At 44.3% G+C, this 15,361-nt stretch overlaps 2 protein-coding genes across 2 annotated transcripts; both read right to left on the bottom strand.

The window, feature by feature from the left end:
- Positions 1-6,536: 6,536 nt before the first annotated feature.
- CHCHD2 (coiled-coil-helix-coiled-coil-helix domain containing 2) lies at positions 6,537-10,605 on the bottom strand. Its single transcript, XM_054008182.1, has 4 exons — positions 10,453-10,605; positions 9,094-9,346; positions 7,490-7,646; positions 6,537-6,910 (listed from the first exon to the last, which is right to left on the bottom strand). The coding sequence occupies exons 1-4, from the start codon at positions 10,500-10,502 to the stop codon at positions 6,900-6,902; spliced, it is 471 nt and encodes a 156-aa protein (XP_053864157.1). The 5' UTR covers positions 10,503-10,605; the 3' UTR covers positions 6,537-6,899.
- A 1,788-nt stretch (positions 10,606-12,393) lies between these two features.
- Positions 12,394-14,890, bottom strand: NUPR2 (nuclear protein 2, transcriptional regulator). The gene is made up of 2 exons (XM_054008179.1): positions 14,527-14,890; positions 12,394-13,851 (listed from the first exon to the last, which is right to left on the bottom strand). Exons 1-2 carry the CDS (start codon positions 14,857-14,859, stop codon positions 13,843-13,845), a joined length of 342 nt encoding a protein of 113 aa, XP_053864154.1. The 5' UTR covers positions 14,860-14,890; the 3' UTR covers positions 12,394-13,842.
- Positions 14,891-15,361: the final 471 nt, after the last annotated feature.

Here is a 15,361-nt window from a genome sequence, read left to right as displayed (position 1 = left end):
CTTTGCCTTTCCCAGTGCTTGTCTCAGCTCTTTTGCGGCCGTACATCTGCTCAGTTCCTTGCAACTGGGATTCCATGTGCACCGTTTAAACTACTGCGGCTATTCTTGCCATGGCTCCCGTGGGAGCAGCCACACAGGATTCCTAGGAAACCTCTACGGAAGTAAGTTTGAGGCTCAAATGTGAAGTCATGATGGGGAGGGAAGAGAAAAATCTCCTTTAGTTCAAGAGCAAGTGCTCAGGCTACAAAGCCACCTTTAAGATACAGAGTGGTAAAGATTCTTACCCAGACCGTTATGCAAACTGTTGCACTGCTCTCTTGACCTTATCAAACTTTTCCCCATATCTACATGCATCCTTGCACTTTATTTCAGGAATAGTATCCAACATTAATTCCATCCGCACCTTAACAATTTACATAGCCATACATCTCCTACAGCCGAAACACAAGCTGATGAAGTTTAAGTGTACTTGTTCAAGGATAGCAGAATGGAGATGGAGAAAGGAAAAGTTATTTAGTTGTTCCCATAATATAAGAACGTGAGGCCACCAAATGAAATTAATGGGCAGCAAATATCAAAACAAATAAAAGGAAGTTCTTCTTCACACAGCGCACAGTCAACCTGTGGAACTCCTTGCCTGAGGAGGTTGTGAAGGCTAGGACTATAACAGGGTTTAAAAGAGAACTGGATACATTCATGGAGGTTAAATCCATTAATGGCTATTAGCCAGGATGGGTAAGGAATGGTGTCCCTAGACTCTGTTTGTCAGAGGGTGGAGATGGATGGCAGGAGAGAGATCACTTGATCATTACCTGTTAGGTTCACTCCCTCTGGGGCACCTGCCACTGTCAGTAGACAAGATACTGGGCTGGATGGACCTTGGTCTGACCCAGTACGGCCGTTCTTATGTTCTTAACATACGTAAGATGTATTATCAGATAAGCAGCTTTTGCTAATGGATGAAAAGCAGAAATGTGTATGGCATGGTAGATGTGGTCTTACCCCTAACCTCTTTTGCACTGCTGCATAGAATACTTTATCTTTATTACTTCTACCTTTCTTGCTTGCTACATGTAAGTGAAGTAGTATTTTGAACATTTGCATTATTTAAGACATAAAATTTGTCTTTCACGTTAGCAAGTCTTAAGTCAGACCTAGGTCTGGGAGCTTCTGGGAACAGTCAGGTTGTAGGATGGTATATCGATACTGATGGAAAACAGGGTAATATCAGGTTTCAGAGTAGCAGCCGTGTTAGTCTGTATCCACAAAAAGAAGAACAGGAGTACTTGTGGCACCTTAGAGACTAACAAATTTATTAGAGCATAAGCTTTCGTGGGTAATATCAAGCACTATCACAACAGGAAAGGGGGAACAATGGAAAGCAATTCATATAACTGCCATTTCCTTCCCCTTTGATGCACTGGAGCTGGGGAGTTCTGAGCCTCCTATAAGAGCCTATTGCTTTTTCCAGTTGTGAATAAGATTCCATTCATGGGTTGTACATAACGTACAATGTAAGTATTTGGCAGGTTTTAAATGCAGCCGAATTTCACTTGACATTCTTAAGCTGTTTTCACAGAATATACAGAAACACGCTCTAGTGGAGCAGTTACGGAGGGCATCTTAAAACAGATCAGACCTCTTCCAACTCTTTCTTTAGAGGTTTTTAGCCAATAGTTGCAAAGGTCACTAGTCCTATGTAGCGATACAGACTGTTAGTAGCAGCACTAGTACACACAGCCGCTGCTGAAGACAATTGAACTGCATTCCCTCAGGCAGGATTGGCTTGCTGCCATAAGAATATTGTTGACCTTATGAGGAATGTTTCTTGGCAATCTTTTTCCCTAAAGTGGAAGAAAGGAACCTGCCACCACTATCACATACTCGTTGTTTCTGCTGCTCTTAGGAGCCAGGATTTTGCATGTTCTAATGAATTGCACATTCTAGAAAACGTCAGTAGAGTACACAGTAACCCTTCAGATGTGATCTCCGTTTTGCTGTATTGGTCATCACTCAGCTTGTGTTCAATGGCACAGACATGCATTTGTTAGAATTACACAGTTCCAATTAATGGAAGCCTCTCTGTGGCTTTCCTGCAGGAACTTCACCTGACTAGCCCCTCTCCCTATTTCATAAAGCTTGAACTGATTAAGATGGCAGGGGTCAGGCAACACCCACTGAGCCAATTCTGTGGAGAGAGAGATTCTAATGAAGCCTGGTAGTTAATCCTTAGGGAGACAAACCTTGCTGTATTCAGTGATGTCAATTGCTTCAGTTGTTCCCAGCTTGAGCTGGTGAGATGTGGGCCCACTGTGCTAATGTTCCTGTTTCCAGATATTGACAGCAGTCCAAGCTTATGTCAAAGGCTATCTGAATAGCTGGAAACAAGGAGACGTTAACATAGGTGCCTTTACCGGTGCCACTGCTAGGTAGGGGAAAGAGACAGGGGCTGGGAGTTACCACCAAGATGGTTGGAAAATCCATCAGTTGGAAGCTGAAGTTAGACAAATGCAGACCAGAAATAAGATGTAGTTAAAATAAAACAGGGAGGGTAGTTAGCCACTCTGACAATTTACCAAGGATTGTGGTGCATTTTTCATCACTGGCAATTTAGAAATCAAGCCTTTTTAAAAAATGCTAATTCAAACAAGAATTATTTTGGGGGAAGTTCTCTGGCCTGTGTTACACAGATGGTCAGACTAGATGTTCACAATGGTCCCTTCTGAACTTGGAAGGTATTAATAGCAGTAAGAGGCAGAATGCCCAGGGAGAAAAGCAAGTGATCGATATTATTGTGAATGGGGGAAGGCACTTGCAGTTAAGAACTTGTCCACCCCATATGAGTTTGGGAACTGCTGATTTAGCAGATTTGATTTTCATATGACTGAGGTTTTTCCAAAGATTGATGTTGGCAGAGAGACAAGTTTGCATTATTCCTTCATACCCTTTGGGCCAGATTTTCAGAGTGCTCAGAACCAACATAAGAACGGCCATACTAGGTCAGACCAAAGGTCCATCCAGCCCAGTATTCTGTCTGCCAACAGTGGCCAATGCCAGGTGCCCCAGAGGGAGTGAACCTAACAGGTAATGATCAAGTGATCTCTCTCTCCTGCCATCCATCTCCACCCTTTAAGAAACAGAGGCTAGGGACACCATTCCTTACCCATCGTGGCTAACAGCCATTAATGGACTTAACCTCCATGGATTTATCTAGTTCTCTTTTAAACCCTGTTATAGTCCTAGCCTTCACAACCTCCTCAGGCAACGAGTTCCACAAGTTGACTGTGCGCTGTGTGAAGAACTTCCTTTTATTTGTTTTTAACCTGCTGCCCATTAATTTCATTTGGTGGCCCCTAGTTCTTATATTATGAGAACAAGTAAACAACTTTTCCTTATTCACTTTCTCCACACCACTCATGATTTTATCTCTATCATATCCTCCCTTAGTCTCTTTTCCAAGCTGAAAAGTCCTGGCCTCTTTAATCTCTCCTCATATGGGACCCATTCCAAACCCCTAATAATTTTAGTTGCCCTTCTCTGAACCTTTTCTAATGCCAGTATATCTTTTTTGAGATGAGGAGACCACATCTGTATGCAGTATTCAAGATGTGGGCATACCATGGATTTATATAAGGGCAAGAAGATATTCTCCGTCTTATTCTCTATCCCTTTTTAAATGATTCCTAACATCCTGTTTGCTTTTTTGACTGCCGCTGCACACTGTGTGAACATCTTCAGAGAACTATCCATGATGACTCCAAGATCTCTCTCCTGATTAGTTGTAGCTAAATTAGCCCCCCATCAGATTGTATGTATAGTTGGGGTTATTTTTTCCAATGTGCATTACTTTACATTTATCCACATTAAATTTCATTTGCCATTTTGTTGCCCAATCACTTAGTTTTGTGAAATCTTTTTGAAGTTCTTCAGTCTGCTTTGGTCTTAACTATCTTGAGCAGTTTAGTATCATCTGCAAACTTTGCCACTTCACTATTTACCCCTTTCTCCAGATCATTTATGAATAAGTCAAATAGGATTGGTCCTAGGACCCTTGGGGAACACCACTAGTTACCCTTCTGAAAATTTACCATTTATTCCTACCCTTTGTTCCCTGTCTTTTAACCAGCTCTCAATCCATGAAAGGATCTTCCCTCTTCTCCCATGACAACTTAATTTACGTAAGAGCCTTTGGTGAGGGACCTTGTCAAAGGCTTTCTGGAAATCCAAGTACACTATGTCCACTGGATCCCCCTTGTCCACATGTTTGTTGACCCCTTCAAAGAACTCTAATATATTAGTAAGACATGATTTCCCTTTACAGAAACCATGCTGACTTTTGCCCAACAATTTATGTTCTTCTGTGTCTGACAATTTTATTCTTTACTATTGTTTCAACTAATTTGCCCGGTACTGACGTTAGACTTACCAGTCTAATTGCTGGGATCACTTCTACAGCCTTTTTAAATATTGGTGTTATATTAGCTATCTTCCAGTCATTGGGTACAGAAGCTGATTTAAAGGACAGGTTACAAATCATAGTTAATAGTTTCGCCATTTCACATTTGAGTTCTTTCAGAACTCTTGGGTGAATGCCATCTGGTCCTGGTGACTTGTTATTGTTAAGTTTATCACTTAATTCCAAAACCTCCTCTAATGACACTTCAGTATGAGACAATTCCTCAGATTTGTCACCTACAAAGGACAGCTCAGGTTTGGGAATCTCCCTAACATCCTCAGCCGTGAAGACTAAAGCAAAGAATTCATTTAGTTTCTCTGCAATGACTTTATCGTCTTTAAGTGCTCCTTTTGTATCTCGATCGGCCAGGGGTCCCCTGGTGTTTAGCAGGCTTCCTGCTTCTGATGTACTTAAACATTTTATTACCTTTTGAGTTTTTGGCTAGCCATTCTTCAAACTCCTCTTTGGCATTTATTACATTTTTACACTTCATTTGGCAGTGTTTATACTCCTTTCTATTTACCTCACTAGGATTTGACTTCCACTTTTTAAAAGATGCCTTTATCTCTCACTGCTTCTTTTACATGGTTGTTAAGCCACGCTGGCTCTTTTAGTTTTTACTGTTTAATTTGGGGTATACATTTAAGCTGGGCCTCTATTATGGTGTCTTTGAAAAGTGTCCATGCAGCTTGCAGGGATTTCACTCTAGTCACTGTACCTTTTAATTTCTGTTTAACTAACCCCCTCATTTTTGCATAGTTCCCCTTTCTGAAATTAAATGCCACAGTATTGGGCTGTTGAGGTGTTCTTCCCACCATGGGAATGTTAATTGTTATATTGTGGTCACTATTTCCAAGCGGTCCTGTTATAGTTACCTCTTGGACCAGGTCCTGCGCTCCACTCGGGACTAAATCAAGAATTGCCTTTCCCCTTGTGGGTTCCTGTACCAGCTGCTCCAAGAAGCAGTCCTTTAAAGTGTCGAAAAATTGTGTCTCTACATTTTGTCCTGAGGTGACATACCCCAGTCAATATGGGGATAATTGAAATCCCCCACTATTATTGAGTTCTTTATTTTGATAGCCCCTCTAATCTCCATTAGCATTTCATCACTATCACTGTCCTGGTCAGGTGGTCAATAATAGATCCCTACTGTCATATTCTTATTAGAGCATGCAATTACTATCCATAGAGATTCTATGGAGCATGTGGATTTAAGATTTTGACTTCATTTGATTCTACATTTTCTTTCATATAGTGCCACTCCCACCCCCTGCACGACCTGTTCTGTCCTTCCGACATATTTTGTACCCTGGAATGATTGTGTCCCATTGATTGTCCTCACTCCACCAGGTTTCTGTGATGCCTATTATATCAATAGGCTCCTTTATCACAAGGCACTCTAATTCACCCATCTTATTATTTAGACTTCTAGCATTTGTGTACAAGCACTTTAAAAACTTGTCACTGTTTATTTGTCTTCCCTTTTCTGTGTCAGATTCTTTATGTGTATGTTTCTCATCTGATCTGACCCATACTTTATCCTCTTCCATCCTCTCCTCCTGACTAAAGCCTAGAGAATCTATCAATAGACTCTCCTCTAAGAGAAGTCTCTGTTCGATCCATGTGCTCCTCTGCAGCCATCGGCTTTCCCCCATCTCTTAGTTTAAAAACTGCTCTGCAACCTTTTTAATGTTAAGTGCCAGCAGTCTGGATCCATTTTGGTTTAGGTGGAGCCCATCCTTCCTGTATAGACTCCCCCATCCCCAAAGTTTCCCCAGTTCCTAATAAATCTAACCCCCTCCTCCCTACACCATCGTCTCATCCATGCATTGAGACTCTGAAGCTCCGCCTACCTACCTGGCCTTGCGTGTGGAACTGGAAGCATTTCTGAGAATGCCACCATAGAGGTCCTGGATTTTAGTAGGGACCAAACTTTCAAGAGTGCTCATCAGCATAAATAGGGCATGTGTGTGCTAAGCTCTCCTGAAAACATTGTCCTTAGGCTAACAACGTAGGAGAGGTGTTTCCCTAAAGATCTATTTCCACATCTTATTCCCACAGAAAGTGATAACTCATTAGACACACTTTAAACATTGAGAATTTTATTTAGTCTTAGTCTCACATTTGCACATCAACAGCAATGTAATCACAGAACAACTAGTTTGATTAGGCCCCTTGAAATATTTTGCCCATCTTCAGAATCTTATACAACTCCCTCCCCTGCTCTCTCATTTAGAACTATCCTGTTACAATCCAGCATGTTTATCAATGTGGCAGAAAAATCTAAAGGACCCTTTAAGTTTTGTCAAGGTTTGGGCATTCAGTTGTGAATATATGAACTAACAAGATGTCACAGATAACTTTAGAAGTTTACTACTGAAGCATCTTTCAATTTCAGATCTTTGAATGCTCATTTTCAGCTTCTTCATTCTGTAGAATTTGATTAGGATAAACCTGTAAATTAAACAGTTAGAATTAGTGACAAGATAAATTTTAATACTGAGAAAACCTTTAATCCACGGGTAGTGAACAATCTGCTTTGTACGATTCAGGAAGACTTAATTCCTCAGTGACATTAGGTATCACTAAGCTTCATATTCCAACTGTGCTTGCGTAGACTAACAGTTGCACAATTGGCAATTTCTCCTCAATAAAAAGCAGAACAGCAGAGTTGTCTCCAATGGAGAGTAACACCCATAATTAGACAAGCACTGTAAATGCACTTTACAGAGCTTAGCATAGCTAGTACAAGTTTGAGTTACCACTCCTTTGGACTCAACCTTTAATTTCAGACTTGGACATGCAAAGGAGGAAACAAATTAGAAGCTTTTGTGCATTCTTTCAGTTCCATTGCAAATGACTACAGTGGGCCCTGACATGCAAGCCAGAATGGATATTACCAAGTACCATGCTGGTTCTTGTCCACTTCTGATAGAGAGACTAGGAACAGGCCCAGTTCCTGAGATAATTAATCTTATTGATTAGGTGATTTAAATCTGTACCAGACTACACACAACTAAATAAGCTACTCACCATTAGCAAACCTGCATTGCTTCAACACCTCGCTGAAGCCCTCGCACAGTTTGAGGTCACTCTGGTTCTGTGCACACTCCAAAAACTGCTTCATTTCATACTGGCAGGGGGGGTACTGGGACTGCTGCTGGTATGCAGGCTGGGCTGTTTGAGGCTCCTGAAAAAGAAGCCACAGAAGCACAAATTCACATATTTGAAAAATGAACACTGACGAAGATTTCCAGCTACAGAGAACCACACTTTAAGAGGACCTATTACAATAGGTACACATCTGCTTATTTCTTCCCCTGTGAAGAAGGCAGCAGGAGCTCCACTGCAAGTTGTGCAACTTTCAAATACTAGAGATAATATCCTGGCCCCACTGAAGTCAAAGGGAGTCTTCCCGTTCTAAGAAATTTAGGATTTCATCCAGAGTTCAGCAATGTAAGAACTGTCCCTAAAGGGATTAAAATCCCAACACAGGGACAAGACTACCCAAAAAATCCTGGTCCCAAGCATCACATTGGTGAATAGAGGTCAATTTAAATTCAGTAAAACATTAAGGTATTTTCCTGGTCCCCTTTATGTTTAGGAAACTTGTTGATAAATGAGCTAATGTTTTGGATTGCAGTTGTACCTGCATTTTAAAGAAAAACGAGATCAGAAAGGGCGCTAATGGAAGGCTGATCCATAACTCTCCACAGTCTATTTCAATAAGATTAAGAATTTGGTACAAAAGAAGAACAAGATAAGAGGTTCAAATGCAGCTGACAGAATCTAAGCCTTATACTTAGCCTCTAACTGACCATCTTAATCAACCTAGTCTTTTTTCTACTTGAGTGAAAAGCAGCACATGGAAATTCTCTTGTGCACAAATCCAACAGATAAATATTTCAGATCTTCATCACAAACTCTTAATGAATCCTAGAATGGCAGTTAACGCTTGAATACCCCCAAAGCTTCCACCCGTAACATCTTATTACTCTGATGGCTAATCTACCAATCAAACCATAAAGGCATTAGATTTGACTGAGCAGATCTGTTACATACCCCTTTTTTGAGGGGTTGTGAAGTGGGGTGTCAAGAGCCAGTCACTTCTAAACCCAGTAGAACCACCACTACATGATACTACCCATTTAAACTATTTAAAGTTTGGCTTGTTTGAAGTACATTTCATAAATGGTAAGGTGGTAACTGCTTTGCAGGATAAATATACTAGACTAGAATTATGCATGTATCCCCATATACCATCTCCAAGCATTAAGCGGTCATTGGCGTATAATGTCAGTCACTATGGCTCACCTGACAAGTTTCCCATTTCATACATAGCTCAGACTTAGGCCTGGTCCACACTAACCCCCCACTTCGGACTATAATGTAGCTGAATTCGAAGTACCTTAGTTCGAACTTACCGCGGGTCCAGACGCGGCAGGCAGGCTCCCCCATCGATGCCGCGTACTCCTCTCGCCGAGCTGGAGTATCGGCGTCGACGGCGAGCAGTTCCGGGATCGATTTATCGCGTCTAGACAAGACACGATAAATCGATCCCAGAAGATCGATTGCCTGCCGCCAAACCAGGAAGTAAGTGTAGATGTACCCTTAAGATACAATATCAAGCCATGTACCTGGTAAGTAATGTCAGGCCTTGCAGCTTCAGAGTTGCTTCCTCCACCAAATCCTCCTGTCATGGCATGACCCAGCGTGTGTCCTACAGCTGAGCCTACTGCTACTCCTGCAGCTGTTGTAGCCATCTGTGCCATCAGACCAGGCTGCCTTGGTGCAGCACCAGGAGACGCCACTGCAGATGCAGGGGCAGGTGCTGGTACTGCAGCACGAGCTGCAGGGGGCGGGGCTGCAGCTCTCATTTGCGGTGCACGACTGCATTAGAAAAAAATCATTAATGCACAAAACAAAAAAAACCCAACCTTTATAAAAAGCTCCCCATTTAAAAATGGAGTTTTTGAATACCTGTAATGTTTATACCATATGCACATCTTGCAGTACTAAGGGCTTGACTACACGACCTGCCGGATCGGCGGGCAGCGATCAAGTTTTCGCATCTAGTATAGACGCGATAAACTGACCGCTGAGCGCTCTCCCGTTGACTCCGGTACTCCACCAGAACGAGAAGCGCAAGCGGAGTCGGTGGGAGAGTGTCAGCTGTTGACTTACTGCAGTGAAGACACTGCAGTAAGAAGATCTAAGTACCTCGACTTCAGCTATACTATTCACGTAGCTGAAGTTGTATAACTTAGATCGATCTCCCTCCCGTAGTGTAGACAAGGCCAAGTCAGAGTTGTTCATGCTTTAGGCTTAGGTCCCCTTTTTGAGAACATCATAAAGATTTCACAAATGGATACACGAGATTCAGACCCCCTGCCCATAATGTGAATGAAAACAACAAATGTGTGAACCAGGGGATAATCCGCGTGTCGGGGATTTTCAAACCAGAGCCAGTTGGGTTTTGCCACGGCTGATCCACAGCCAGTCCATCGTGTAGGTGCCACAAACGAGTTTAGTTCACGACTGTTAAGGCGCCACCCAACCCGGTTACAAATCGGATGGGCTCTAGGCCGGTTAAACATTTACCGCCTCGACAAGGCCACAGCGCTCAACGAACAACATCTCCCTCTGCAGGAGAGGAGGGCGGCGACTGTTACATAACCGAGGCCTTCGATCATCCTCTCCCGCGGGCCTTGGTCTCACTGGCCACTCAGCCAGAGCTCCCCGCTGCCCTGCGCGCACCGCGCTCGCTTGGGGGAGGCTCGGGAAAGCCCCCGGCTCCGCGCAAGGGCTGTAACTGAGTGCGACAGCGGGGGGCCGGGGGAGGGGGAGAAGCTGCTGCCCTGCCAGGCCTGGGGAGACAAGGGGAGACTAACGGGACCCCCCCACCCCTTGTTCCACGTGTCCCCCTCCCCTCCGCGCACCCTGTCTGCCCGCCAGACTCCTCGCCCACCCCCTGGCCTGCCCCCGGTCCCGCTCACCTGGCCGGGGGCGCCATGCGGGACGTGCGGCTCCTGCTACCCCTGGGCATGCTGGCGGGCGGGCGGGCGGACTCGCTAACGGCCGGGACTGCGTCTGCTGCTCCCTCCTTCCCCTGCGAAGGCCGCGAGCCTGACTGAGCCGCCGCTTCCGCTTCCGCCCCCTTGAAGGTCACCGTGTTTCCCGCAGCGGCGCGCCCTGATGATGTCACACGCGCGCCCGGCGCAGAGGGCGGGGCCCATGCTCAGCGATAGCAAGAGTTCTGGGCTCCTTCTTGTTAAGGCTCCTCTGGCCCAGTCTCCACCCCCTGCCATGGATGGGAGAGACTCTGCTCCTGGCGCCATCAACCGGCCCTCAGACCAGCCTCCCTCTCCAAGCCAGGCTGGGTGAGGAGGGACCCACCGAGGAGGCTCTGCTGGGATCCCCTAAAGAGCTAGCCTGTATCCCCACAGAAGCCCTGCTGGGTGGAGGAAGGATGTTAGAGGGCTGCCCTGTGTCCTTGGTTAAGGCCCTATCTGTAGGCCGATGAATGTCAATGAAGTGGCTGCAGTATTCGGAAGTCAAGTGCGACTATTGGGCCAGTCTGAGAACCTATGAGCAGCAGGTGGTCACTGTTCTTGTGGAGTTGATCTTAACATTTACGAGGTGAAAACTTAGTTATAAATGGCCAGTTTTATATGGTAGAAGAATGATAAAGAACTTAATGTATCTGTTTGTATAGCAACCATAATGGGGCCCCACTCCTGATAGTGACCTCTAAGTGCTGTCAAAATAGAAATGTGAATTAATAATAGTAAAAGCATCTTAATGTCCCTCACCAGCACCACTGTTCAAAATTCAAGCCAAGAGAATGAAAAATAACAAATATTCAGAGGAAACCAATTAGTAAAGTGACTACAGATCCAATAAATGCATGTGGTAGGAAAGTCTGTAGAATCATCTACAATCAAGTATCAGAGGGGTAGCCGTGTTAAGTCTGGATCTGTAAGAAGCAACAGAGAGTCCTGTGGCACCTTTAAGACTAACAGATGTATTGGAGCATAAGCTTTCGTGGGTGAATGCTGCGTCTGATGAAGTGGGCATTCACCCACAAAAGCTTATGCTCCAATACATCTGTTAGTCTTAAAGGTGCCACAGGACTCTCTATCTACAATCAAATTACATAGTCTTGTGAATGCTGTTGTATATAGTCTGTGTTTAAATGAGTTATTATATATTTAATTAAGCCAAGTTTAGTTAATGTGAAAGGTTTTTCGTATGTCTGAAAGGTGTTAGTACTATACAAATACTACTTCCAAAAACTTATTTGGGTACAAACTCTTGCACAAAGCACCCTGTAATACAACACCTGTTTGCAAGCTGTTCAGCTAATGTCCTAAATTTTTCTCTCTTTTAAACTGTGATTGGTCTAGCATGTGTGAGAAATTATACTGTTTGTTTAAATTTATTGCCACCTTTTAATTTTGATCTATTAATAGTTTACCTGTTCTCTAGCGCATGTATCAATTCCAGCTTTATAGCATTGAGGTAATAAACAATCAGAAGGAGTAGCAGACATCTCTCCCCTCTACCTTTATTTCATATCTCACTGCCTCAATTAACATTTTCTGTTTATCCATATTTAATTTCCAGTTCCCCAAAAAGCATAATTGTGTAATTTTCACATACAGAGGGGACCTATCGTCAGATTAGACAACTGTCTAAAAGTAAAAAAAAAAAAACAAAAAACGAGTATTGATCAGAAAAACTATGACCATGATTCCACACAGTTGTGTGCAGGAACATCTGTCTAACCACACACAGCTCATTTAAAGTCTTAAAAAAAAACAATCTTAAGAGCAGCAAGGGGACTGATAGACCCCAACTCCCAAAAATTGCCATGATCAAAATCAGATTACTTATATGATTTTACTGACGATAAAAGCCACTCTTTTAAAAAAAAATAAGCCAACAATACCTTTATTTACATATATTCATACAGCTATCATTTATTAGAAATGTTATTTACAATTAACCAGTATATATAGAGGTACTATGAACAACCCAATGCCAATATACATAACCAGTCATTTCAAAACAAAGAAAAACACCAACATTGCCCTAACAGGACAGTTAAAAGGGGTATACTTAAAATACACTCTGTGTTAATCTACTGTTGTTACAACACTTAAGGTCAATAGAACTTGATGAGAACGTATATTTCAGTTTATTCTGTGGGTTTGATACCACATAATATGTAGTTGCCCCTGTATTTTAAGGCCTAGATCCTGCGAACATCTATGCCACACTTTTATGTGCCTGTGTAAATCACTGTGAGACTACTCATGTGCCTGTTCTTTGGAGCAAGAACCATATCTACAATGCCTGTTGCAGTTGTGAAGCATCTAGCATAATAGAGTTCTGATCCTGATGAGAGCCCCTTGCTGCTACTGTAATTGCACATGCGTACTTTAAGCATGGCAGTAGCCCCTATTATAGTACACAATGGGACTGCTCGTGTCAGTAAAATTAAGCATGTGCACGATAGGGGCCTTAGTCGGTTTCCCCTATTTGTATGGGTCTTTCAAACAGCAATAAGGGACAGAGATATTTTTTAAAACACTGAAAATTCAAAAATATATATATTTGAAACTACTTTAATCCCCCTTGAAAAAACAAAACAACCCCCTTGATTCCATGTAATGGTGTCCCTTTTCAACATTCTGGCTGGGATTTTTAAAGATGCCTAAAACCTCCCTAATTTACACCACTTTGAAAATCACAACTCTCTCACTTAAGCCCTGATCTTCCAAACTCACATGTGCCGTTGGATCCCAGTGCCCACACCGACTCTCATTCACCGACTTCAATTGGGTTCTTTGTGAGTACAAGAGATCCACCTGCACATATGATCATGTAAAATCAAGGCCTTAGATTTAACAACCCTGAGATTTAAGGCCCCAATCTTACAAATTTTTACACACCTGAGTAAGCTCATTGAGTTCAACAAGACTACTTAAGTATGCATCTATGGACCCTGCAACAGGATCTACTAGCAAGGAACCCTGACTTCAATGAAACTTCACCTGGGCACAAGCATCCATACTAAAAGATATGATTGTAGTGCCTTCAAATGTAAAGTCTCCAAGACAGAAACCCTGGCTTCGTATTTGTCTGTAAAGTTCTTAGCATACTGTTGGCATTATATAAAATAACACAAGATGAGGCAAAAAAAAGTACCAAGGACTTGGTCTTATTGAAAAAGTCACTTATTTGTCCTGCAAGACATGGTATTTAAGCAGTGCAGCAGGTGAGGTTAAGGAGATCCCATTGCATAGCATTCCTGAACAGGGCTCCCTTTTTCTAAGGGGAACAGCAGTTGGAATGCGGGAAGATGTTTAACATCTGGTCCTCTATTCAGCCTGCAAGAAATGGACACAACACATTGTCTCTTTTAGTTACATGATCAGCTACTGTGTGACATTTCACTATTTCGTTTAAACATGAATTAAGCCGACCCTCTTCCTTTGTAATCAGCACGAAACAATCCTTCCCCCAAGAATATTTACAGTGGTGGTGCCTTAAATTCAGCAAGATCAGGCAGCTAGCTCCTTGGGCTGCACATACTGACGCTTCAAAGTTGGAGGGGGAAAGAGCAGCGTATAGAGAGAAGCGATGAAGTTTTATCACCGCAGTGCGTCTTAACGCTCATTCTTATTATTTATTTGTATTACCATATAGCCTAAGGGTCCTAGTCATTGGACCTGGTCTCCTCTGTACCAGGCGCTGTACCAACAGAACAAAAAGTCCCCATCTCAGGAAGCTGACAAGCTAAGTACGGTGAGAAGGAACATTATGGACCTTGGGTTGCTTTCAGGGGGGATACCACTGGTTTGGGGCTCGCCCACCACAGCGAGTTGGAAGGTCGGGGGGGGGGAGATGACAGAAGAGCGAGTGTACAGATTTGCGTGGCTGCAAAGGGGTTATGGGGTGGGGGGCGATGTAAGGCGCTCGGGTCACCTCCCTGGGAAGGCCGGGGCCTTGGGAAGGGTGGGGAAGGGAACCCCCCCCCCGGGGGGGCCTAGCGCGTCACTCGCCCTGGCGCTGCGCCTCCCGGCCCGGGTGGAGCGAGGCCCGCGCTGCTCCCGGAGGCGCCGCTTGGCCTGGCTGTTGCGCAGCTTTTGGGCGAGCTTCCTCTCGTGGCCGGCGGGCAGGTAGCGGTTGGTGCGCAGCTCCCTCTCCCGGCGGCTGCGGCCCTTCCCGCCGGAGCCCGGGCCCCGCGGCCCGCTCCACTCCCGCACGTTGTACCACTCGTACGGATCGTAGCGGGCCTCGGCCTCCTCCGGCTCCTCCGCCCCCGGGGGCGCCGCCTTCTGCGGCCTGGCGGCGGCCAGCCCCTCACCCTCCTCCCGGGCCCCCGGCTCTCGCATGCCTGCCGAGCCCGGCTCTGGCTGAGCGCTGCCCCGCCCACCTGGGGGCGGGGGCTCTCCGCTCCGCCTTCCCATTGGCTCCGCCGCGGAGGGCGGGCTCTAACTCGCCACAAACCCCACCCCCCTTGTGGCGTCAGAGAGCATGCCCCTCCCTCGCTGAAGGTTAGCGGCCCTGGGCTATAGTAGAGAAAGAGGTTCAGAGATAAGTGGCAACAAATCGGAGAGACTGAAAGGGTTAGGACTTTTTAGTACAGAGCGGGGACGTGATAGATGTCAGAAGACTCATGAAAGGCATTAGCAAAAGAAAATTGGGCACTCCTATTAGATACTTAATACACATTCAAGTGAAAGGCACTATACCGAAAATTGATGAAAGGAAATACTTGTTTAGACAGTACAATTAACCAGTGGCTATTGCTGCCACAAGATAGCAAGCTTCTTCGGATTTTAAAAAGGATTAGTTGTTTACATGTACAATAGAAGATCTACAGATACCTTACAA

The sequence above is a fragment of the Malaclemys terrapin genome, chromosome 18, assembly GCF_027887155.1.
Source record: "Malaclemys terrapin pileata isolate rMalTer1 chromosome 18, rMalTer1.hap1, whole genome shotgun sequence".
Lineage (NCBI taxonomy): Eukaryota > Metazoa > Chordata > Testudines > Emydidae > Malaclemys > Malaclemys terrapin.
The sequence above is the reverse complement of the archived record's forward strand: the minus strand, read 5'-3'. Positions and strand labels throughout refer to the sequence as shown.